Source organism: Daphnia magna, linkage group LG10 (genome assembly GCF_020631705.1).
Source record: "Daphnia magna isolate NIES linkage group LG10, ASM2063170v1.1, whole genome shotgun sequence".
NCBI classification, from domain to species: Eukaryota; Metazoa; Arthropoda; class Branchiopoda; order Diplostraca; family Daphniidae; genus Daphnia; species Daphnia magna.
The window spans coordinates 8,863,709-8,889,287 of NC_059191.1; the positions used below are offsets into that span (position 1 = coordinate 8,863,709).

The following is a 25,579-nucleotide window of genomic DNA, read 5'->3' on the forward strand; positions in this document are numbered from 1 at the left end:
TTCTCGTGCGTCATGTGGGTGTGATGATATTTTATCTCCCCCAAAATGCAAAAACAATAACCAAATTGATGATAATCCTTTTGCGATACCGAAATCAAATTGAAAAGGTCAATGTCGTTCGAAATACCATTTAGTTACGAAAGGCTCGTTGCAAGCTTCAATTTCAACCGCATCTAGTTTGTTCAAGTTAGCATGGTACGTCAGTACGTGTGTTTGTAATAGTTGCTGATAACGTGGCTCTTTCATGAAATTGAGCTATGACAGTTCAATAACAGAATGGGTTTTTGAGTCTGTAAATATGGAAAACTTGCTCGGATGGTTGACAGATTATTGACAGAGACAAACGATGTCGCAATTGACGATTGAACCAAACTGAACCATCCCATTTCAAAGGGCGCCATCGGTTACTTTCCACATACGTACATGTGTACCATCCTATCGTGTGCCTTCTCCTATCGTTAGATAGGAATCGTTGTTATCACAGATGAAGAACCACAAAAAGAGCCATTTAGAAAAAAATTATGAATTGTTCAAGATATTATTAGAGTTGGGATTACTTCATTGTGGGCGTTCAAACCATTTCTGCCTTCTCTAAATTTATCACACGTTCGACAGGAAGTCACAAGTAATGAAGAAGCACTTGATAACAATATTACTTATTGTAGGGATATCTAGTTCCTGCTTTCGTCTTTATGGAGGAGCCAGTAAGTTTTGTTTTAGAATTTACAGTTCTTACCTTTTCACAACGTGGTAAATCTTGTTCGTCTGCTGATCTTTGTTCCAAGTGACGATTAATGGAATACACCTTGCAAAAAGCACGTTGGAAGATTACGTGATACAAGTAATTACGTTATTTTGATGAAATCTTCATTTAAAAATGGTTCACTTAAATTTTTATTGCCACGTGGTGTTCCGTCGTGTCTGTACTTGTCTGTACTAGTGCTGGCAAGACTTTATTGATCTAATGGACAATGGAGTTCCCGGTCTGAACATCCCGACTTTCGACCCATGGTTTGCCAATAACAGCTTCCCATTCCGCATGCAAGATGGCGAAATCGTTCTCCGGGCAGATGTCAATGCGACGTAAGATCAAAATTATTATAGTTCACCGGAAGTATCTTTAACTATAATTGTAAATCACATGTAATCTTACATTAGACGTAATCATATTCTAATCAAGTATTTCGATAGGAACGTTACATCGCTCGGCTTTTCTTCGGTGCAGGTACCGGCGGTATATGAGACATCCGAGTCGCACTACAATGTGTCTTTGTCGCTTCCTGATTTGAAAATAAGCGGACTTTACACCATTATTGGCAGTCATCACTATTTCTATCCTATTGTCGGAAATGGACCATTTGACATGACTTTGCTGGATGTTTCGTCAAGCGGGACGACGGCTGTCCTTTTCGACGGTAAGACGACATCTGTTTAGTTGCACCACTGGTTGCTGTGTTTTTATTTCAGAATGTCACGACATTGTTTATTATTCTAAAAACGGATGGGCTATTGCACCGGAATGAGACACATTTTTCTTGTTTGGAAATTACTTATTACGATCTGGTTATAAAATTGTAACTAGTCGGAATCTCTGATAATAAAACTGGGTAGCTTTCCCTGTAGAAAACGAGATCCACTGCAAATGGCATCCGTTCTTTCATCGCCCGTGAAGTTAGTGGAAAATCAAATCATAACGTCGAAAAAACATTTGACATACAAGAAACCTTAGTCTACTATTTTAATCATTTGCTTCTGCTTAATTTTTGTTTTATTTCCTAGGTATGGTGTATAGTTTAACCAAATCTACAGTTGACGCCTCTGAAATACGGTTCTGCAACTTCAGAATTCTACGGTCTTTCCGTATTTTCGTTTTCATTTGTTGCCGCTTAGTTTGTATTGAAGACAAAGTGACTTCACATTAATTTTACTAACAGATTTCCGACATGGATAGTACATCCGAAACTTACATTGAAATCGTTGCATATGATGACCGAGCTTTTGTGGTCCCATGTTGAAAAGGAGCTTCGGCTGCAGTTAAGCGATTCGATTACTCAATACCTGAATGACCAGCTCTTGGTACTATCACATTCCCTTTCCTTTTTATCTTGCAAGATATCTAATTGTATTAAATCAAAATGATTATAGGATTTCCAACCTAGCAGTATGCATCGCCAGCCCTGAATAAATTTGACCTGGCACTTCATTTTTACAGCGTAAAATTCTACTTGAAATTTCTTCAAATTAGCTTCTTTAGGGGGATTGTTCTTCATGGTAAAACTCCATCATGTAACAGGATGCATAGAAACCTAATAAAACAGGGAAAACCACACGAAAAATGGTGTTCAGAGTTGTGAACTTAAATTACGATTGCCAGCTATACTAAACTACTATACAGTAAACCAAAATATGGTAAATTTGCGTTCCTTCAAATTTATGGCAAGACCTATAGACTATGGATGTTTTTAAAGGGATTAACTGAAACATTGTGAAAGATTGGCGATACCATTGAATAGTATGGTGACTTGCAGAGAAAGGCCATTATGATTTCGATTACCATAAAACTGGTATTGACGCGAAATCGTTCAATTGTAAAAGGAAATCGTAATCAAATTCTGACACATGATTCAGAACTTTATTTCTCTTTAGTTGTATGAGTAGCTTAGCATTTTGCAATGTGCATGCTTTGGTTGTTCAAATTATAAGTGCAGCAAATGCAACATTGTATGTTAACTTGTTTATTCAAGCCGTGTGATACAGTATTTGGTTGTCCGTTGTAAGCATCTACGTCAGCCTGTTGGAATGGGAAGAAAGTTAGAATTTTATCAACCTACTTAATAAAAAGAAATAATCTTACGTCTCGATTAGTGATTCCCTCATATCTGTAGTAATGACGCTCGGTTGATTGGCTTCATTCAAACGGAACACGTTTTCGATGACAGAAATCTCGGTGGCTGTCGTGTCGAATCCGCAAAAAGCTGACCAATCATTCACTACTAAGCCTGCACCGATTACATCGCTACCTCTGTTAACTGTTCCTGCCTGTCAAAAAAGGAAAGAAAGCACATAAATTGTTGTTAGTTGTTATATTTCCTGCTCTTCCTATCTTAGCACTTACCACTAGAGGCACCTGCAGAAGAGAACTGAGCTCATCTTGGTCTGCAACAGTAGTTTTTGGATGGACAATACCTCCCTGGTTAGAGAAGGCGCAATACGAACCTGTAAGGACAGAGCCTGCAATTGTATGACGGAAAACTTCAACATTCAATGTGTCTGCAAGCACTTCTTCAGTTTCTTTGTCCAAATCAGGATGAACTAATGCAACATAGTCATTGCATGCAATAACCTAGAAAATGCAAAATGAAATATGTAAAGATTTTTATCAGGCCATTAATTACTGCCAAAACAACTTACATTTCCTAAAGCTGAGAGGCGTTCTTCAACACGCTGGATCTTGACAGAATCTGGTAAAGAATTTCGAATGTGTTGCAATTCCTGGTCTGTTGTGCTGTTTGGCACTAGTATACCATGTCTGTTGGCTGTTGAATAAGAAGATTTGAAAATAAATAATATCAATAGTTGTCATATTTGTTGTATCAGCTAAGGACTCACCAACTGTCAATCGTCCAATTATTCTGCACCCGGCAACTGATGTATGGATAACTGGGATTGTATCAGACAATTCTGATTCAAATACACTATGTGCCAAATTAAGCAAAAAAAAATGAGCATATAACACATCTCTCATGGTAATAAAGCACTATGCATTGTGCATGTATAGTACCTGTAAAAATTTTCCGATCCACCGATAGCTACCAAGCAATAATTATTTGTCAGCTTTGCAAAAACACCGACTTCATTGTTATTTTCAAATTGAACACGAACCGCCATGATGATAAGTTTTCTTTTAATGGGAGAAATATGAAATTTCTACGACGGACACTGAATTTCGATGGGCAAAACGGAAAAAGATGACAACCCACGTGTTTGCGCAACTTCCTAATGGTAATGGAGTTGCCAGACTAGATTTCACAATCAAGTGAAGTTAAAAACGTCGGGAAGTGAGCGTGCTACCGGCTATGCCCGCTAGATGACGTTCGTACTTCTACGTGTGCACGCAATTTCCCACCAATTCAAAACCTCAAACCGCTCAAAATGCCTCGAACGCTGGGAGAAGAAATGCTTCGTAAACCCCATTCGTTTTTTAAGTTCATTCATGATCTTTTAGCTCCGTTTAATTCCTTTAGACAAGCTTTATCATATTATTTCTATTCATCATTAAAATTTAATTACCTCGTCAAGAAGAAACAAACATCAATGTCTCTATCAGGCGATTTTATTTTTTACTGTGAACTTAACAAAAGTTTATGATTAGCAAATGTAACTTGACCGTGACGAAGCACTGTCGTAAAATTCTATTAATTTATTCTCATCAGCTCACCAGTTTTCTGTAATATCAGAGCCAACTAGAATATGTTAAAAAGCGACCAAGTATATATTCTTCACTTTAGGCGAACGCTCAGAGATCCCACATACCTTTCGTCCATCTGGCTACAAATTATATTCCACGTTTAATTGGTTTCGGGGATACAAGGACCCGTACTGGTTTACACAGTTCAATAATAAATGAGTCTTCTGAGAAACCTCGCCATCTTTTCAGAGCAGAAGGTACTTCAGGTTCCGTAACGTCCAAAACCAAAGAAAGTTCAATATGCGACGATTCTGTCCACACCTGATGTGACACTAGAACCGATGTTCGCAGACGATGTTCAGGCACAACTGTAATGTTTTCATTCAGTTCGCTTTGAGCATATTGTTTGATCGTTTTCAGATGTGACTCTTGGGGTATGATTAACTGGGCATTAAGATCGGGATATTTAACCCGGACTCGCAAGTATTCTGGATGAGCGAGACATTGGATTTCGGCATCTAAAACCACCCCTAATACGAAACCCGCCAGAAATTTCTGTGGATTATCGGACTCCCCAGTCGGTTCTAAAATTTCAGCATTCACTTTAAAGGCCTACAAGATAATCAAACAATTAAAACAATTTTTTATGTATGATTCTTGGCGGAACAAGATTTTTACCTTAGCAGGCAGGCAAAACGGGGCAACATAGATATGAGCCTGAAGAATAGGAAGCAATATCCTTGATAATACACCAGGTTTTGTGTCTTCCAAGCGCGATATTTCCTTGACAATGCATCCAGCGAAGGAGGGCAAATTTCCATACCTATCAGCAATCAATGTAGTTGTTTTATCGTAAGATTCAAAGGTAGAATTACCCTTTCAATGCTTCAACTCTAGAAACAAAATGGTCCGATAAAGCCAAGGCAGACGTATTACTAGCTCTAACAATATAGACCAATTGAATCGCCATTGCTTGTAAACGTGTGCTTTGAATGAGTAGCTTTTCTTCAGTCGATAGATTGCTGAACATATACTGTAGCCTAAAATTAAAAGAAGAAAAAAATCCGTGTAGGGGCAAGAAAATGGGTTAAGCAATAAATTTCTTTCATTACCTAAGACTACATCGTTGTAACTGATCAATCAGATTTTTTACCACATCACCATCCTGTGCATTAAGGCTTGAAGAGTCAATCCAAGCTGGACTATTCATCACCTTTGCAATCAAGATATGACACTCTAACTGCGTGGCTAAAAGTTCAACGCCGTGCGCCAAATTGCTGTCAATTTGAGCCAAACGAATCAAATCATTGCAAGCAGCATCCCACACTTTGATCTGATTTGTACTGGTGGGCTGATTCAAGCGTGACATAACGTTTTGAAGAAAATAGTTGGTGTTCGTATCAAAATCCACCTGTGTCTCCATATCTTCAACACCAGCGAGCTATAAACATGAACGGAACGAAATCAATATCAAGGGAAAAGATTACTGAAAGCATATGATCACACATTACCTGAAGACGTGGTACAAAATTCGAAATTGTGTCGCGGAGGTAACGGTAATGTCTACGAATATGCTCTTCAAACAAACTAAGAATTTGCGGGCAGAACTGCGCGGCATTGAACACGAGCAAGAGCACGCAGACGTCTTGGAAAGAGGAAAAGCAATTGCATTAAAGTAGATGATTTGAAGAAAAAAAAGGACGTGTTAGTCCTTACATGATGGATCTTCAACGTCAGCTTCTGGCATGTCAAAAAAAGGATGAACAGTTAACAATTCGGGAACGAGTAGAAGTGTCAAATTCGGGTGACTGGATCCGAGCGATTGAAGACAACGCCAGATCGATCGTTTATCCTAAATGGTTTCACCAAATATTATAAATTGTTTTCGTAAACCTAAATTGTGTACATTAATACTTGGGAATAACGTTTCAGGTTATCAAGTAAAGTCTGAACACAAATTTTGAGACAGGCTTTAGTTGAGAGGCGGCATGCTCCAAGCATTCGATGCAATCCTTCTCGGATTTCAACATTGGAATCCTAAGATAATAACACGAAAGGAATAGTTACGGTATATTACACTCCAAAATAAAGCCTTTACTATACCTCTAGGACTCCCAATATAATTTCTAATTGGTCTTCACGCAACACAATAAGGTGACTAATTTTAGTCATACAGTCTATGGCTTTCAGACGAACTTCCTCAATCTCGTCGTTGAACATGCTATTAACAAAAAATATAAGTAACTCTTCAAAGTTGAAGGAAAAGGAATTTTACTCGACAAGGAAATCCAAAGAAAGAGTTGGCAAATCTCGGATTGGAAAGCGCCAACTGGCAGAGCGAGTCGAGGGAAGCGCTGCGCACTTCTGCAATCAGAAATAGTATAACAAAGGAGAGAAATAATTTTAGAATTAACCTAGGACAAGCCGAAGTAAAATCTAAATAAAAAAATAAAAATTAAAAAAAATCAACAATGAAAAATTTACCCATAAATTCATCTTCCAATCCGTGAACAAATGCTCCACAAGCTCCACTATGAATAAGAGAAACAGATTCGGCATCTAGATTTTCGCGAGGTTTATCATCCAGCCCAGCGCGCACCACTAGCCCATTCTCCTGATGTGACTGTTTCCCAGTGCCTCTCGTGTGCAGACCTTTTACGCTTCAAGAGAAGAAACAATGCTGTTTTATAAAGTTAAAAAACATAAAACAAGAATATAAAAAATTACTCTCATATCAGACATTAACTTTTTGTCTAATGTTTGTTCCAGGAAATGGGGATTGACATTGACCATGGATCCTAGTAGCTCAGCAGCTAATGTTCTTACATTAACTGAAAGGTCACCGATAGCTTGACAAAGTTTGGCAAACGCGTCATCAACTAAATGGACCTCATCTTGACACCCAGGGATCATAACACAGCTGCAAGAAATATCTTCCATTACCAATTCTTTATTACAGTGTAAACTGTTGTCATACCTCTCTGGGTACGTATGAGATAGTACCCAGACAATACGCATTGCAGATTGCCTCACGTTTTCATTGTCATCTTGTAAAGCAGAGCATACATCAGTGTACACACACAGCTCTAATTTTTGTCCCCGATCGTGCAAACGAAGCTATGTCAATAGGAAAACAAATTATAAACTAAATCCTTTTGAATACTGGCTTGAAAATTAATATCAAATTATTTCCACAGACTTACCAATGCATCATAGGCAGCCGTACGTACTCTTGGATCCTGAGATTTCGTAAACTTGCAAATATGTTTCACATTTTCACCTTGGAGATTGGTAGTATTTGACAGCCCTCCAAGTAGGGAAAGGCAATGGCATTTCACCAGATGACTGGAATTGTTGAGTAACTGAAAATGAAGATTCCAAAAGTCAGATATTTAAAACTAAATATTAATTAAGTAATGAATCCTGCATACTTGCATCCCAATGTTGATAATTTTATTTAGTAGTGGGCTATCACACACAAGCAAATTCCCCAGCTTTGATAACACACTGATCATTGAAGCACAAACTTTGTGGGATGTCTCCATGGAAAGAAGTTTGATTACTTCATTTATAATTAACTATAAAAATAATTAAACAGAATTTAATGTTGAACACAGAGAAAAAGCATTCATTGTAATAACTTTACCTGTATTTCAAATTTGGGAATTTTTCTAAAATCTCCTACAATCCCGATGATTTTTAACCTTATATGGGACTGCTCACTACGATGATATGTCTCTATCAATTTTCTCATGAGAACCACTTTATCATCAGCCTAAAAGTTTGAAAATCAATGCCACGGTTTTAGTAAAAGGTAACTGTCTTATTTCAAACAAACACTTGATTTCAGCTTACATGGAAAGGAAGTTTTCTCTGGATATAATTTAAGTAAGCTACTAAGTCATCATTGGTTTCAAGTCTTTCTAAAGTATCAGCCACAAGTTCGTCCTCCAGTTGTAGACTTGAAAGACGAGGTTTCTTCATAAGCTGCAACGGCTTGCTACATGCTTCCTCCTGAAAATTGTTTACACAGGTTATAATGAAAAGTACATTTTCAACCCTTTCGTTTGTACCTGTACAACTTGACTGTACTCCGCTAAGGCTCTTTTTTTAAGTACCGCCATTCTCGGTTTGTTCACTTTATTCTGCTCGGCCTTGTTACCTTGACTGATTTACGAGAACTTTGAATTTTAATAAACCAAATTTCCGAATCTAGGTCAGTTGTTTGTAAACATTCATGGATACCACGTCTAGACTCGTTTTGACTGAAAGGCCTTTATATAGTTTATAACTCGGATCAAGTGATTCGGGACGTACCAGCGCAGTCGCATATGTTTTTAATGAATAATTATCCGAAAGAGCTAGGCCATTGCCAGATTAGAATCCAACATGCAACAGCTCTAGAATTAAAATAAAAAGTCCTAACCTAAATTCATAATTGTAGCTAATCAAACAATGGGCTTTTCATCCTAATAAAATAGGACGAATCTATATTTTTTGTTAGGCTTTTTTAATATGAAAAAACACCGTTAACTTTTTTGGCAACGTTAATGTTTTCGAAAACACGGTCAACCGGCTTCGTCTGCAGAAAGTTTTCTGCTAAGAGCAAATGATAAAGGCCAAAAATATAAATAAAAATATTTTAATTGGTTCCGAAGATTAAATGTGTTGATTTTCTTAAACGCCAGCATTGATAAAAAATGACTATTGCTGATTATATATCTTCTTTGACTAGTAATCCATATTTTGGTGCTGGCTTTGGATTATTTGGTGTTGGTGCGGGTGCTGCATTACTTCGAAAAGGGTGGCAAGGAACTCTCATTCTCTTTCGGAGGCACTATATAATGACTTTGGAAGGTATGTCAAACATAGTAAATAGTAAATATATTTTCTTGGTTGGGTTAATAGAAAATTGATTAAAAATTTCCTTGATTCTATTCAGTACCATGTAGAGACAAGAGCTACCAGTGGATGTTACAATGGATTACTACACGTGGAGCTGTTCAAACACAGCATCTGAGTGTAGCAACAGAATTTTCCCAGTCTGAGTCTGGGAAAGTTTCAACATCCTATCACTTTATTCCTAGTGTTGGTGTACACCTCTTCAAGTAGTTTGAATTTTTTTAAGTTATCACAGAGCAATGTATTTATATGCAATGTTTGCCTTAGGTATAAAAATAATTGGATAAGAGTTGAAAGAACAAGAGAACAACACACCTTAGATTTACACATGGGTGTGCCGTGGGAGACAGTCACACTGACGGCGTTAGGAAAAAATAAAAAAATGTTTACAGATATGTTAGAAGAAGGTCTGAGCAAAATAAAGCTTAGTCCATTTTCAGTCATAAATGTAATGAATTATTTTGGAACTCAGCTAGGTTGGTAGCATTAAAACAAACGGAAGGAAGAACTATACTGTACACCGCCTTGGGATCGGAATGGAGACAGTTCGGAGCACCTCGAAAACGCCGTCCGCTAGAATCCGTTGTCCTCGACGTCGGAGTGGCAGAGGGAATAGTGCAGGATTTAGTTGATTTCATTGGCAACCCCCAATGGTATTCTCAAAGAGGTATTGCGTGCATGTCGTTTTTTCATTTGCCATTGAAAGAAACCTTGCAATCATAGGAGTTCCGTATCGCCGAGGGTATTTGCTTCATGGCCCTCCAGGTAAATTTATTTAATAATTTTTTAAATGTTCATTACACGACTGCAACTTTTCTTGTATTGCTCAAGGTTGCGGTAAATCTTCATTTATTACCGCATTGGCCGGAAAACTGGAGTGCGTAGTTTGCGTTCTGAACCTTAGCGAAAAAGGCCTGACGGTAAGTTTGCCATCTGTTCTGATATTTCACGATTGATTTACACAACTCGGTCCTTTCCTTTTTTATTCTCAAAGGATGACCGTTTAAATCACTTGATGAATACAGCGCCCGTGCAAAGTATTATTTTATTAGAAGATATCGACGCGGCATTTGTAAGCAGAGATGAATCGAAATCAGGTTCGTCGTGTGCGTCTTCTGTTGTTTTCACACTGAAATATTTGCATTTACTCCAGTGAAAAGTGCCTATGACGGTGCCAACCGCGTTACACTCAGCGGGCTTTTAAATTGCTTGGATGGTGTAACGTCGACGGAAGCTAGGATCCTTTTCATGACCACCAATTACCTGGATCGTCTGGATCCAGCGCTCATTCGACCAGGACGAGTCGACGTTCAAGAATACATCGGATATTGTTCCGAATTCCAGCTCGGTAACTCACACAATGTATTGTTGACAATACGCAGCTAATTTAATTAATTTTTTTTTTTATTACGTTACAGCCAACATGTTCAGGAAGTTCTATCCGGAAGCGAGTGAATTGCTAGTGGAGCGATTCGTCCAAGCTTCGAAAAGTCTGAACAAAAACTTAAGTCCCGCGTCAGTTCAGGGACACTTTATGTTTTATAAATCTGATCCAGAAGACGCCATCGTTAACCTGCACAAGCTACGATAACACGGGCTGTTGTTTAGGACCTTAAAGAAACGTAGGATGCATTCATCCCTCTTGATCTTGCGAACCGTTTTACTTGAATATGTGTATTTTCGGTTCTAACATGTATAACGGTTCTGTCATTCACCTGGTTGATGTGTCATCAAATGAGAAACAATTTTGTTGAATACTTGGATGTTGAAATGTGCCATTAGATGACATTAAAAGATGCATATTCAATTATTGTTTGCGCCAAAGGTGGAAATCCGAAAATGAATGAAGTTGAGTTTGGTCTCGCTAGATGGCGATTTCCTTTCTGAGAAAACGTCCACAACAATGTCATCCTTGAAAAGGGAGTTTTTGTTGTTGTGTCGTGTCGTATTCTTTAAAGACGGAAATTTACATAAACCTACCGTTCGTGCACGACAAGTTGTTGCGCTATCTAAACTCGCCGACGCCAGTTGTTTTATCTGAAACATTAATGTTGGATATTTTGACTTTCACGTTTTATCATTCGGAAACGTAGCCTAACTGTAGTCGACTAACCAGCGCAGAAATAAATAATAAAAAATAAACATTCTGGATGAGTTATAGTAAAAATCTTTCTATACTCGTTCAATTCAAATTTCATTGCGACTGTTTCATAAAAAAGCAAAGGTATTAAGTTCTTGCACAAGAATCACAGGTGTTGTGTGTTATTTCGTGTATCGTCCTTCTTCGTATCGCATCAATAAGAAAAAAACAAGTAAACATTATCGTTCATAATATGAGCATATACTTTTATTGAGCCTAAACTCATCGCACTAGCCCAATGTTTCGTCGCTCTGCGTTCATAAGATGAGCTTCCAAGATGAGCTTCCAATGACTGCCTCTGAATCACCGCATTTCTGTTAGAGGCAGTTCAACGTTATGACCTTCTTCATTTCTGTTGAATGTTTAACCCTGTATAGCTTCTGCAAGTGGTACACGTTTACAATATCATTGGAAGATCTCTCAGTAGATTGCATAATGGTCACTCTTTTCTTTTTTGGGAAGGAAATGACTGTTCCTTCTTTCATATTCTTCGACCTGAAAATCTCAGCAGCAAAAGATGCACAAGAAAACTGGCTACATGTTTTTGTCCTATTCCTCCCCCTATCCATTTCTTGGCTATTTTATGACCTTAAAGCCTATATACAAATCCTTTGCGACACTATAAAGCTATATAGGCTGTTTGCATTGCCTGTCACATTTCAAGAACGACCCCCATTCAGCTGTTGGAGTGGCAAGAGGGGGCGATGGAAAACGAATAAAATGAGGGAAGGACACTCAACATTGGGGTTTCGATATTATTTCATATAGAGGATCAAGCAGCAGCAATGACATTCACTCTTATATTATAGCTTAATAGGGGAAGCCCACAGTATATGATCGTTTGGTTTGAATCCCGTACGATACACATCACGTACATATAATCAACACCCACTTCACTGGCCACAGCCCATTAAATCCTTGCATAACCCAACCGGAATGTTGAACGCTTTCAGATGAATTTTAATGTATATACGTATATCTACTATGGCGAGAGAATCGCTTAAACAAAAAATGGAAAAACACTTTAGCTCCCTCGTTTAAGTTTTTTCCTGAAAAAATCAAATGCTATGGAAGAGGGTCTATAACAAGACGGCCATGTATCTCCAGTGTAAACGTCACTTTGGGTCATTCGTCTTGGAGGCCACTTTCATTGTCATCGCTGGCAAGGAGGGTCAACTGGCTTTGTTCGACCCCCAAAAAATCTCTTCTTTACCCCGAGGTACTCAAAAAAACCTCGACCTTATAGGTAAAAGAAGAAGAAAACTTTGTCCCATTGAGAGAAACGGATAGATTTATTGCCAGTGTGGTCTTTCTTTTGAAACACTATGAAGGCAGCAGGAAAGAAAAAAATAAAAAATAAAAAATAAAAGGGAAAGAAACGTCTATTGTTGGGACCAAGAGTTTGGGAACTAGATCTTCAATTTTTACGAGGCACCAAAGTTGTTTCTTCCACATTTTTTTTTTTTACACTGTCCTCTATGCTAATTGGCCACTCGTTATATTGATATGGTTATTGGCTTTTTGACTTTCGACGCCGGTGGCTTGTCGCTTTGTTTAACCTTAAATCTATATATTTTTGTAAGGCACCTCAGTTGGTCATCCATCGCCAATGACTGGAAGAGTTTCTCTGGCTTTTTTATACTCTCCACTTGTGCTCTCTATACATCGTATAGAGTTCATATTTTGCGTTTTTATGACACAGCAGCTCATTTGTCCGTATGTTCTCAATTTGAAGGAGGGACACAGCACCCACCCCACCGAGATGCTTTATTGCTCGTGGACAAGTATATCGCAGCACATTTGGGAAATAAACACAGCAAAAGAGGTCCCCTGGTGCTCTATAAATGCAGTTGGGGTTTTGTGTTTTTTTTTTTCCTGCTGTGATGCTTTTGGCCCGTGCTGAAAAAGAAACAGTCCCAGAAGAACCGCACCAAATTGCGCAATTCTATTCAAAAGATTAGATTTCATTTGAATTAAAGTGTTTCGTTTTAGACTATTTAAATAGGCCATCTAACTGGGATGCCTTGAAGCTGGGAAGAAAATGAACCGACATCGTCACTCATCGCACATAGGTTTCTGACACACCTACAGGCAACAGGTTTTTTCTTTTCATTTCCGTTCTCTTCTTCTTTTTTAAAAAGTGCCTTTAAGCAATGCCTTGTTAGACCGAAGAGATGGAAAAAGTATATACATGCGTGCTGTTGGATTTCATTGGCGATGATTGATCAATTGCAATGGCTCAAAAACAATGGATTATACACACGTCGAGTGCCATCTGTAAGGTATACAGAGACTCACTTGTGCGCGCCTGTTGCAACGAGGAAAGTTAGATAGAGTTCCTGTCTCTCAGTTTTTTTTCTTAAATAAAAAGAGAGTTTTGAAGGAATTTATTTGCTTAACAAAACAAAAGAAAATATACAAGAGACTGGCCCGAAGCCAACGGTTAGACGCCATCAGCCTATAACCTATTGGGTGGAAGACCTAAAAAAGAAAAAAAAAAGAGGTTGGAACCGCCTAACAGCCAATCATAACGCAGGTGTTTCTCTTTGAAAAGAAGAATTTCCTTATACAAAAGCGAAAAGGTTCACATTTAAAAAAAGAAAAAAACATAATTTTCTTTTCTATGTTTGAAGTGAAGGCATTTCTCTCTTGCTTTCAAATTGCCTTTTTAAAAGGAAACGTGTATGTAAGCTGTTTCCCTCAATTTAATTTTTTTGTTTTATGTCTAACACATGTTGTCTGCAATCGTATGGAGAATCGTTCGCTTCTATTGGTTCACATCAACAGACGCAAATTTATACAACGACGAGGAGAAAAGGCTTTGTTTTTGAGCGAACTTTTGACATTAGCACGACCTTTGTCGATTTAAATTCAGCGGAAACCTCTATGTATTAATCATTTAGACCTTGCAACAATCAGCTTATAATATAATGAATTAGATTGCAACTGTATATTCGTTGATTCGACACGAGAATGTCTTGTTATTATAACTCTTAAAGGCCACATCACAACGTTATGATGAACGAACCCCGGAGCATGAAATGATGCCATTCACGTTTATTATTCTCGCCCTCTGTGTTGATGTCAAATGGCGAAAATATAGTATACATTAATACAATATATAGTTGAAATCTGTATTTATAGAATCTTTTGAGGTGTGGGATATTTAAAGCATTGGGCAGCAGCTCTTTGTGGCCGTCTATATATGATGTGTGTTCGCATAAGCCCTGGCTAAACAGTGGCTCGCTGATGGCAGCTGGAAAAGCAGCTGGGAAACGAAACACATAGTCGACTGTGCTGCTGCCTTCGAAAGAGAGAGAGAAAAAAAGGGGGGCACCATGCAGTGCTGCTGTCTTGCATATCTATACTGTTGAATAGAGTCAGAGTGTGTAGAGCACCTTGATGTGCCACAGCAGCTCTTGATCTATGGGGCTGTGCAGACCTGCCCCTCAAAGAAAAACGAAGTACCGGTATACCAATCTCGGCGGGGGTCAAAAATTCGAAAAAAAATAAAATAAAATAAAAATAAAAAAAACCTTTACCACCCCCCTTCAAAACGTTAGATTCCCTTGTCCCGCGAAAGTACCAACGCTATCAATTTTATTCCGATTTTGATAATAATTCCCTTTTGTATATTGGCCTTATAATCTCTTCGGTCGTCCACATCAGCACAGCAGAAAGAAGAAAAATGAATTCCTTTTGTGCTGTTTCGTTTTCAATGTGATTTTATTCGACACGTTTTAGTAGGTGACGCAGTCCCGTGATGGCTTTTTTATACGACAACTGTATAAATATTATGACAGCGTCGCTGTTTGTATTCAATACGTCACGTAATGTCTTGAAGTGATTCATTCGATGATATAGAACAAGGGCCAAGTATTTTTGTGTGTGTTTAAATACCCGATTTATTTTGAATATAACTGATGACGGTTTGAATTACGTCAAAAACTAATGAAATTTCTGTATAGTTATATAGAAACTGTATTCAATTAAAGCCCCTCTCTGTTTTCTTATGCTGTTGACTGTGTTTATACATACGAATACTCTCTAAGCCAATAGGTTACATTCACGACAAAAGCAGAGTCAGTTGGGGAAAAGTTGGTGCCTCTCTTTTGATGATGGATAGTACCTATATACTATTTCCTTTTCCAATTTTCATGTGTCTGTGCGCAAGAGTGTAAACGACACGCGCCCCTATCATATCTATAAGTGATCCGAACAATACGACATTACAAGGCCTATACGTCTTTTGATGGATGGCTATCTATCCGATAGACCAACGAGAGAGGCAGTTAGACGGTCGGAGCACAACACCGAAAAAAAAAAACACATTTTTTTCATATAGAAAAAGCTAATGAACTGATGTGTATATCGTTGTGGATTTATATATAAAGGGAAGGGAGTCATTTTATGAAAATGCTGGAAAACGTGAAATCCGTCTTGGCTTTTTAGTTTAATCATTCTGTGCTGTGTGTATGGCATCAACTGATGGCGTTTTTGCTAGCGGCTATACATGGAAATGAATTTTTGTTTATGTGTATACCGCAAAAGAAACCAAAGTTGTTTTCTTTTTCTTTCCAGATCGCCTTTGGGATTGCAACGGCTGAACGAATTTTGTTTTTTCACCCTTGAATTCATGAGCCTATTGTTTGTTCGTCTTTATATCTTTCATCTTTTCCCGCAGCAAATATATTTCCGAGATCATTCATTCTTGCATAAACGATCAAACTCATTTCAACTGTTTGATATATTTAATCGAATTGCGATTGACACGATAAACTGTATATATACATCCCGTGCAAACAGCTTTCATCGTATTCTGAATAATAAATGAAAGAATTTCATCATCAAAGTTTGTTGAAGGACGTCAAGGCGAATCAAAGTGTTACGCGTGAGGACTCGCATATCCGCCTAGTCCAAGGACAAATTCTAAAGCCTTGAATTTATTTATTTTATTATTCTTTCGATTTCCACTTCTGTTAACCACAGTGGCCTTCTACCCCCAATCTACAAGGCATTTCACTATAAATACTTGAAACGTGCGACATAATTCGTTTAGAATTTCAAAGATTTAAGCGCGTGCAAAATATAGTATATGGATCAAATGGTATTACCTACATATCATAGGCAAGTCCGTGCACGTTTCAAATGGTATAGGCCTTTTGTTTTTGGAACAAGAAAAGGCTATTACACAAATGCACACAGGGAGGCCTTGGTTGTGCCAACCCACCTGGCTTCCTACCTGTAATTAATTAATTACCAATGCCCACTATGTTACTGTTAGTTAACTTAATCTGACAGCCCTTCCAGCTGGTTATATTGCTGCCTTTCTCGTCCCCCTCCTTCGTTCTCCCCTCCCTTCTTTCTTAACTTTGAATTGTGTGTGAGAGGCCTCAACTTCAATATGAATGCAGAAAAACCTTTTTTTCTTCTACCTGGATCATTGGAAATTCTTTTTTTTTCAGTATATAGATATGGCTGAACATTTTGAAATGGTTGAAAATCAGAACCACTCCCCTTTTTCTCGACTGTGGACAATTTCGAAGATCGACAATAAAATAAAGCTTTTCTATACATGAATTGTTATATCTTCAAATGCACATGATGGGAAGTTCACATTGAGTTAACGTTTTACTCTTTCGTTTATAATGAATCAGCCATTACGCAACGTGTTTCAAAATGTTTCTCCTAATCTGATTTCCAAGCAAGTCTTTATAATGATGTGGTTGGCCTAAATATCTGTCCCTTGTTCGTCATTAAACAAGAGCCATTTCTTGTTCGGGGAAGGGGGTTTCAACAAAAAACATTCCAACATCTTTTGTTCGAAATCAAATGACCTCTTTGGACTTTTCAAAAAGGGGTTTCAAACAGCTTAAAGAGTTCGGACAGAATGAAACAAAAAACTGTTTAGATCTATATAAAGAAGAGCGCGGTATAGAGTTCCATGTCTTTAGAAGAAAGACAAGGGCAATAACAAGACGAATGTCAAGGCAAGAATAGTTTGAAAAAAAAAAAGGCCTCTATTTTCTCCTCCCACTTCGTGTTCTCCGTGTGTCCACGGTTGACATTGACGTAGCCTAGAAATGGCTCAAAGACAGTGAAAAATTACACTGGAAATCAAAGGGTAAAAAAAAAAAGGGACAACATGTATAGATATATATACATACATGTACGTTCATAAACAACATAAATATATAGAGGGGACAAAACTTACCTGTGACATTGAGACAGGCCAAAGCGAGGGGTTAAATTTTAAAGTTGGACCATTCCAAACCCTTGACAACCATTGGACGCGCGCGAAATTCAAAAACAAAACAGCACTGATGTGGGAACACTGAAACTTATGCGCGAAAATTTCGTATAAAAAAAACGCGGACTTTGCGTGTGTGCCATCGTGAGCCAAGGGGTCGAATCAAAGTGGGTCTATACACACAAACTGGCGTCGGAATAGAAGATGAATGAAAACAACAACAAAAAAAGGGTATAAAGACTGTAGACACACATGCACACGTGAAATGTTGAAGTCGCACGAGTGGAAAATATAGGCGTGCCGTCAACCTATCATGCCCGTCGCTTGATCACCTGCCTTTGCACCGCCCTCTCCTCCTCCGCCACGCAGCACCACGTCGACTTTGTGTCCAAATCAACCCCTCCCCCTTCTTTTGCATCTCCACCCCTTGCTACTGCTGATGTGTGGCTCATTTCAAAGTGCGTTTTCGAAAAAAAAAAATTCCATTTGAAAACGGTCAAGCGCTTTCGTTTCGAAACAAAACCCGCTTTAAAGTGAATGAAAATTTTAAGAAAATACAAATCAAAAAATGGTGAACTTCAAACAGAAATTACAGTAATATTTCGTCGTTGCTGTGGCACGTCTATATATAGGTAGAAAGAAAAAAAGGAACCAAACAAGGGCGAGGATATGAATATATATTTTTCAAAGAATTGCTGCATAGGCTATACGCATGGCAGAAATTTATGAAGTGATTCATCTTATGCCAAAGGCACATAGCCCCGACTGTCAATGTTGTAATGTCAGGTTTGGGGGAGTGCTGTGTACGGCCAGCAAAAAAAAGGTATAGAGGTGTGCATTTGTCGGGGTCTGAAGAATTCCTCGTGTCCCATCACTTGTTCCCCAACGTTGCCTCGCAGCGTTTGAATGTATACAGCCTACATTATATACATAAGAATATATGCGTGTGGCTTCATTGGTTATCTCTCGACACCGTTAGGGACAAATATATCTATACGTTGAGTTGTTGCACTCTTTTGCCTTCGTTGCATATCATTTAGCCCTTAATGTAGACTATATCTTAGGCTATATCAAGAAAAGCATATAGATATGAACAGGTTTTTATAAATGCTGGCTCCAGAAATGAAAGATTCAAGTATATTATTATATAGAACTGCGGTTTGGAATAAGGTAAATTAGGGTATATATACAGTAGGTGTGTAGAAAGAAAGAAAGAAAAAAGAGTGACGTGACAGCAGAAGGAAGAAAAGCTTCCGTAATGGTAATTAGACCTTGAGAATGTAATTTCTCTCCTATACCAGCCCCCTGTTGCGTGAATTTTGATTGTGGTGAGCTGGTGAGCCCAATGCGGCTAATTATCACCTTCCCATCCTATTGCACAGCGTTCTCCTTTTTTTTTCTTTTTTCTTGTCTTCCTCCACGTATACTAGCTCCGCCTCTTTTTCCCAGCAATTGTTGTATGTACTGTACCATAAAAGTTTAAAGAAAGAAAAAAAACACACACCTCCTTCTCCGTAAGGTCAAAGTTTTCTTTTCTTTAAAAAAAAAATGGAATTTCTATTTTGAATTTAAAATATATTTTTTTAAATGATGCTTATTATCATCAAGCAAACTTTTCTACATCTATATAAAAAAAAGCAAAGTAATTAAATAGATAGGATTTTAAGATTTATATATTTCTGCTGAAAATAATAGCCAAGTGAATCGTTCTCATTTTGAGCGTTAATCCTATTTTAAGACGTTACGTAAAATACTTATATGCAAATCATCTATAATTGTCGACATAAACACATTTTCAATGGAAAAGAATCGATGGTTCGACGTCACTTTAATAAGCAACAAATTATGTATAACTGAATACAACACACAACACACGTGCTGTAGTACATTTCGTTGTTTTGTTTATAAAGGAGCTGTAATTAAAAAAATACACGCGCCATCAACCACAATTTTTATTGATAGGTTTGACTGAAAAAAGCGACTGAATAAAAGTTCCATCAACTTGTTGTGAATGATGTTGAAGAGAAGCTGTTAAATCACACAGTCTCATATATGCTATGGAGCCCATAAATGTAATGGTTCACCTTTCATTGATGGATAACAACCGCCAATGTATTATACGCAACAGGAATGCCCGAAGAAGTCAAACTGAGAGACGCACATTGCATTCCGTACGTTCCATCCATTTTTTGAAAACATGATGGGCCATACAGATCTCAACGGGCTGGCCAAAAGGACGCGAGCATTTCCCCCCAAAAAAACTGTCAGTTACTTGAAGTTGTTTAACTATGTAACAAGTTGAACATATTCAACGTTTAATATGTGATGGGATATAGGCACGGCAGCCTATAGGCATAAAAAGATTAAATTCAATGTGATACTCCGCCAAATGACCCATCACTGCATCCAAATTTCCACTCGGCCAGAAATATATGGAAGCCATAGCTCAACTTTTGTTCCACACAGCACACACACAAAAAACCATGGCTCATTGGTTAACCACAAACCCGTGGGAATGAGAAAACAACCAAATCTAAACGCATTTTTTGTCTATTTCCAATTCGCTTTGTAACAAATGGTGTATACAAGAGATAGAGACCCAATTGTTATATAAGAGAAGATATATAAAAGAAAGAGAGCTGCTATTGGTCAGCTGGTTTTGAAATTGACGAAGGAAGAAGCTTCAAAAGTATAAGGTAGTTAATTGGAGAAGCCAAGCTCCACAGTTCAAACTGCACAGGTGTTCCTTGACCAAAGCCGCGTGGTGTTGGGCCTCTCTCTTCTATATACAGCATGCATTTTTGACAAGACGATATGCCCTCCTCCCTTTCTTTTAATTTTATATCTATCCTATTACACATGAGCACAGAGAGCAGAGCACAAGAGCTGACGATATTTACCTGTGCAGCTCAGCACATTCTCACGATGTGCTCCTTTCAAACACACATAAACTTTGCCAAAGTTATGTGTACGGATTGAATAAAGGGGGAGCCTACACACAGATTATCTGGGGCTTGTGTCTTTCCCAGCAACTGCAGGATCCCCCGTTGGCTTCTGGAATCGACTCTTCGCGGGGGGTTTCCCCCCCAAAGTAGGAAATTATAACGCAAGTCTCGTCGCCGTCTATCTATATACGCAGCCCAGCTCGTTTTCATTCAAATTCGAGTTTTCTTCTTTTTCTTTCTCGAATAAATGCACCAAATAATTAAACAGCAAAGCGTATCATACAAAAAAAAACAATGGATTTCTGCAATGTCTTGTCATTATGCATAAACGTGTGTTCAAATCTTGAGAGGGAAGAGTGGCGGTAGCTCGTGGCTGCTAAATGCCGCTGCCACGGCAGCTTAAATAACTATTAACGTTCTCTTATCCAAGAGGAATATACATATATATATATAGGAATGGTATTTCTGTAATTAAGTTAGTTGAGTACCTGCCATCGCTGAGATTCTACCTGCTTCTTGAAAGCCCCTACAGAAGAAGAACAGAAAAAAGCGCAGTGAATGATGGCCGCCATGTTGCGTGGATGGTGAACACATTCATTTCCATTGGATTAATCGAAAAAAAGAAAGAAAGGCCTACTATACTAAAAAAAAAATCAAATAAAAAGGGCAAGACTTTAAAATGATTCATCTGGCGGAATATACACACACACACACAACAAAGGTTTTCTGAACGGGGTGCCCCGGTGTGCCGCAGGGTTTTCGATACTAAAAAAGAAACTGAAGATGGAAAAGAAAAAAACGGTAGGGGACACAAAAGGGATAGACGTGAGAGAAGGAAGAAATTTATTAGATTTTTTTCGAAAAATCATCGCATGGTTATAAAGTTGCGATCTTGGAGAAATCCCAACGAAAAAAACAAATCTGAATTTTAAGTTTTTTCTTATGCATGCTTAAACCCCTGCAGTGAACACGATGGAAACGTGGGTAGGAGGGCGCACACAGCACAAAATGATGGCACCCCATGCATGAAACTCCTCTATATAGCATAGATATCTATTTCGGATATGTATATAGGCCTACACACATTTGATGAATTTATTGCCTAACCTGATTGCTTTACATATATTTTTCCAAACAACTCACAAATATATTCTAGATATTCTTTTGTCTTTAAATCCAAGCCTTTTTTCTTTGTTTTCAAATCGAATTAAACTTTTGCTTTTTGTTGAGGACAGCAACACAGCACATCTGGCTATCTATATAGACTATAGATATATACATTTCGAATGATTAAAATCTCCGTTTTTCCGAAAGTGCGGTAGAGGTTCGACAAGCAGTTCTATATAGACTTATAGATGTTCTCTTTTTTTAAAGAAAAAAGAACCATCAATTCCATGTCGGAATATATATATACCTGTGGTTCGTTTTGTTGCCAGCACACAGACTAATCTTTGAGCTGTAGCTGCTGAGGAAGAACAGCAAAAGAATCCCCTCCGAAAAGAAAGAAGAAAGAACCATTAGCGGTGTCTCTTTTTTGTGTGTGTGTAGACTATATCGCTTAGCTTTTTAACCACATTCGTTTTAAAGATAAAACTTGATTTGATTTTTTGCATCTGATTATAGATATATATACCAACCACAACGTGTGATGGCTCACAATTCGAATGCCACAGATTATTATGTACGTTCAATAACGAACGTTCTTACATTTTGAAATGAAACTATTTCCACCTGATTCGGTCGTGAGCTTTTTTTCTTTTTAATTTAAATATATAAGACTATAAGGGACCATCATCCGTGCATCGTAATCTCCTATGATTTTTTTTGGAAAGTCATGCATGACCTAGTATACAAGCCAAAGAACAGAAGACTATATATCTCTTTCGTGCTGGAAATGATGTGCTTTTGCCGATGACTCAAAAGCGAACTGAAATCTAATTTTTTATTTTATTTTTAATGACAACATTTTAATGTTTCCTGTTATTGATGTGTATGTAACCGCAATAATGCATCAATGTGTCGTAAAAGGCTCTTTTTTTTAAAAATAAATGAAACCATTAAATCTTGCGACGTGAAGCGAAAATGTTTCAAGTCAAACAAAAATGATGTCCTGATCAAATTATTAGTTGCCTTGCCAACGCTTTCAATGTTCTTTTCTCGCATGCCAATTCATTTCGTATTATATTCAGGTTTCATCAGCCATTGAGGATCATTGATCCACTTGATGCTATATAGACATCACACTGTCCCTTCATCAATTGTTTCATCTTTCACATATATACCCAACAACTGTTCGAATAACATAATAATAGTCAATTCTATTTAGCCGCCCCTATCTATATATCCTTTTGTGCTGGCAATATCGGAACGTGACTGATTAGATGATCTATTGGATTGTGCGCATCAGGCTATAGATTATCAGCTGATTCGTCAACTGTCTGACGTCAATTTAAACTCTATATCGGCTCACATATATTGTTAAAGCCATGCGTATATATATAGGATAGACGCGGTCAGTTTAAATGTATTTTCAAAACACAGCCATCGTGCACATTGAAAGAAACCAATTGGCCTATAGTCTTTCCTTATGTAACAGCGTGTGACCGATATCAATTCTTTCCTCCTAACCGACCAAATAAAAATGTTTTTTGTTTTGTTTCTTCCCCCTCTTTCAAGAAGTCGAAATACACAGCAAAAACTACTACATAGAAAAAATAAAATAAAATAAAGCGTTGGCCCAAATAATTATGGTCTTATATTATGACGTGGAAGAGCGTATCAGACTTATATATGTTTTATCCAGCACGTTCGACTATGTGTACACATACACGCACAGCAGAGCGACGACAGGAGCTATAGTAGTCTATATATACTGATGCATCAATACACTAAATAGAACATATAAGAGAGTGCTGGAACGGTTGCCTTAGTTTCTCAGCGAGGGGTTGTCACAAGCAGACGCTCAACCGGTTGATAAGACTATTCAATGGGACCCAAAACATGTTCTTTTATGCACACAGCACTGAATGTAAGGATCCCCCCTTTTTTTTTCAATAGAGGCAAACTGTTGGGGAGGGGCCCGATTCAAGAGAATGACCACGTTCTTTTTAAAAGGCCGATGGGGCTGATACACACTCAAGTAGAGAGTCAGTCTATTTTTTTTTTTTAAGCGATGGACGAAATAAGAGACGAGGATAACGTGCGTTCGATGTCCCAGTATTTTCCTCTTTTTTTTCAATGAATAAAATAGAGAACTTGTGTGTGTGTCTTGGACGGCTGGTTGTTGCGCCACGCCTTCCGTGTCCCGCCCTTCTCGTTCCCCTCTCAGTCAAAACGTGCTGCTGGAGAGAGCGTGGAAACCTTCTCACGACTTCAATACATCACTGCTGACTTCTTTTTTAGATCAGCACTGCTAACGACATTGGCTTCTCTTATTCTCTGACTTTATATACGTGTCTCTACAATCGGAAAAATTGTGCCACATTCAAAAGCTTCTTCACACGACACGCCTCCCCGTCGTAATACGTGAATGAGAATTAGACTGAATTTGCAACGTGGGAATCAACGTGATGGAATCAATCAAAAGCAAAGGAGATGCTTGAGTCCATTTTCAAATGAAATGGATTTGATTTCAAATCAATCCTGGTTGAAGACGCATGACATTGTTGGAATGTTTATGTGTTGATAAATTATTTTAAAAAAGAAGATGATTTTAAAGAGAAGACGGGACTGATGTACATTAAGTCTTGGAGATGTTTCAAATAAACGAAAGCGTCATTGTTATCAATTTCTCTTTCTCGTGAAACATTTCTCGAATCGAAAAAAAAAACGTATATACTTAATGATCGGTTGATGACGCAGCAACATCACCATTTTCCCCTTATTTTTGATTTAAAAAAAAAAATACAAAGAAAAATAATAATAAAATATGGGTTTCTCTTTGCTCTCGAATACTTTCTCAGTTGGCAACTTTGAATATATGAAAATCATCTGACTGCTGCTCTGCTCTGAAAATTCAGACTGCATTCCTTGGCTGTCATCGAGATAGACGATGCCCATTATAACCGTCATCCAGTTATATTCTCTCCCCCCACACAGCTGAATGGGGAAATGAGCACATCGAGCTAACAAGCCCATAATTGATTGTTCGTCTCTTAGTTTTCAATTTCTTCTTCTTCGTTTTTTGATTTTCTTACATCTCCCAACAAGTTCGTGCTGCCTGTATACACACCCCTAACGTGCATCGCGATGTCGAAGAGCGAAAACATGGCAAACGACACGTGTAATCTATACGCATTTGTGACCTGTAACGAAAGAAAGAGAGGAGACATTCCATTCAAGTTTTGTTTTTATATATCCATGGAAAGGGCTATGTTTTACTTTGAGGAAAGAGAAAAACGATGACCTGTGGTCCTTGTGAGTTTGATGAAGTCGAGAAAACAAAAAAAGGGGGAAAGAACAAAAAAACAAAAAGGGGGGCTCGGAAAAGAGACAATCGCCTGCTGTGGAAGAGTTCGTAAACAAAAGACTACATACATTTCTCTGTGTGTAAATCAGTTAGTTCCACTTGCTAAAAAGCAAAACGTGCATGACTCCCCATTTCCTTGCGATCTTCTTGTCGTTTCCAAAACAATTTCCAATATCTGCCACAATCATTGAATATACACGTAAATATATAAACAATCAACGCTGTGATGAAAACGATGGCACTGCATATCAAGACGAGAGAGCACACAGCAATCAAAGTATTATGTATACTGTATAACATTCCGGCTTGGAAGGACACAAAGAATGTGTGTGTATATATATAGGAAACCAAATCAAATTCGTAAAGAGAAGAAACAGGTCAAATGTGTCAGTGTATAACATGACGGGTGATCCGCAGTCGCTATATCTTGGCCACATCTACAAGATTGCCGATCGCTCTTTTATAT

At 38.0% G+C, this 25,579-nt stretch overlaps 3 protein-coding genes, 1 long non-coding RNA gene and 1 other non-coding gene across 5 annotated transcripts; 2 read left to right on the forward strand and 3 right to left on the reverse strand.

Annotated features, from left to right (window-relative positions):
* The first annotated feature begins 224 nt into the window (after nucleotides 1–224).
* On the forward strand, nucleotides 225–2,336 carry LOC116932340. The gene is made up of 7 exons (XR_006652166.1): nucleotides 225–704; nucleotides 786–841; nucleotides 941–1,083; nucleotides 1,192–1,415; nucleotides 1,780–1,860; nucleotides 1,935–2,076; nucleotides 2,146–2,336. It is a non-coding gene; the product is annotated as an uncharacterized LOC116932340 (transcript).
* A 282-nt stretch (nucleotides 2,337–2,618) lies between these two features.
* On the reverse strand, nucleotides 2,619–4,030 carry LOC116932341 (eukaryotic translation initiation factor 6). Its single transcript, XM_032940116.2, has 6 exons — nucleotides 3,782–4,030; nucleotides 3,610–3,695; nucleotides 3,412–3,536; nucleotides 3,116–3,343; nucleotides 2,855–3,039; nucleotides 2,619–2,791 (listed from the first exon to the last, which is right to left on the reverse strand). The coding sequence occupies exons 1-6, from the start codon at nucleotides 3,886–3,888 to the stop codon at nucleotides 2,782–2,784; spliced, it is 741 nt and encodes a 246-aa protein (XP_032796007.1). The 5' UTR covers nucleotides 3,889–4,030; the 3' UTR covers nucleotides 2,619–2,781.
* A 375-nt stretch (nucleotides 4,031–4,405) lies between these two features.
* LOC116932337 (integrator complex subunit 4) lies at nucleotides 4,406–8,759 on the reverse strand. Its single transcript, XM_032940113.2, is given in 19 exon segments — nucleotides 4,406–5,020; nucleotides 5,087–5,231; nucleotides 5,284–5,448; nucleotides 5,521–5,849; nucleotides 5,920–6,053; nucleotides 6,125–6,260; nucleotides 6,323–6,445; nucleotides 6,512–6,629; nucleotides 6,684–6,709; nucleotides 6,711–6,772; nucleotides 6,893–6,992; nucleotides 6,994–7,068; nucleotides 7,136–7,328; nucleotides 7,386–7,525; nucleotides 7,612–7,770; nucleotides 7,840–7,986; nucleotides 8,055–8,183; nucleotides 8,264–8,422; nucleotides 8,482–8,759. Coding segments are annotated over 19 exon segments (2,856 nt in total). The 5' UTR covers nucleotides 8,533–8,759; the 3' UTR covers nucleotides 4,406–4,555.
* A 221-nt stretch (nucleotides 8,760–8,980) lies between these two features.
* Nucleotides 8,981–11,117, forward strand: LOC116932338 (mitochondrial chaperone BCS1). The gene is made up of 9 exons (XM_032940114.2): nucleotides 8,981–9,265; nucleotides 9,351–9,516; nucleotides 9,578–9,717; nucleotides 9,783–9,977; nucleotides 10,034–10,075; nucleotides 10,142–10,230; nucleotides 10,305–10,407; nucleotides 10,464–10,658; nucleotides 10,729–11,117. The coding sequence occupies exons 1-9, from the start codon at nucleotides 9,109–9,111 to the stop codon at nucleotides 10,899–10,901; spliced, it is 1,260 nt and encodes a 419-aa protein (XP_032796005.2). The 5' UTR covers nucleotides 8,981–9,108; the 3' UTR covers nucleotides 10,902–11,117.
* A 790-nt stretch (nucleotides 11,118–11,907) lies between these two features.
* Nucleotides 11,908–17,658, reverse strand: LOC123477023. Its single transcript, XR_006652167.1, has 2 exons — nucleotides 13,642–17,658; nucleotides 11,908–13,578 (listed from the first exon to the last, which is right to left on the reverse strand). It is a non-coding gene; the product is annotated as an uncharacterized LOC123477023 (long non-coding RNA).
* Between the last annotated feature and the right edge of the window lie 7,921 nt (nucleotides 17,659–25,579).

Coding starts and splice junctions, on each gene's coding strand:
- LOC116932341 (XM_032940116.2), bottom strand. CDS start 3,888: ATGGCGGTTCGTGTTCAATTTGAAAATAACAATGAAGTCGGTGTTTTT. Junction 3,696..3,781: donor GGATCGGAAAATTTTTACAG/GTACTATACATG, acceptor TTTGGCACATAG/TGTATTTGAATCAGAATTGT. Junction 3,040..3,115: donor TTCTGCAGGTGCCTCTAGTG/GTAAGTGCTAAG, acceptor CTTTTTTGACAG/GCAGGAACAGTTAACAGAGG.
- LOC116932338 (XM_032940114.2), top strand. CDS start 9,109: ATGACTATTGCTGATTATATATCTTCTTTGACTAGTAATCCATATTTT. Junction 10,231..10,304: donor TTAGCGAAAAAGGCCTGACG/GTAAGTTTGCCA, acceptor TTATTCTCAAAG/GATGACCGTTTAAATCACTT. Junction 10,408..10,463: donor CAGAGATGAATCGAAATCAG/GTTCGTCGTGTG, acceptor CATTTACTCCAG/TGAAAAGTGCCTATGACGGT.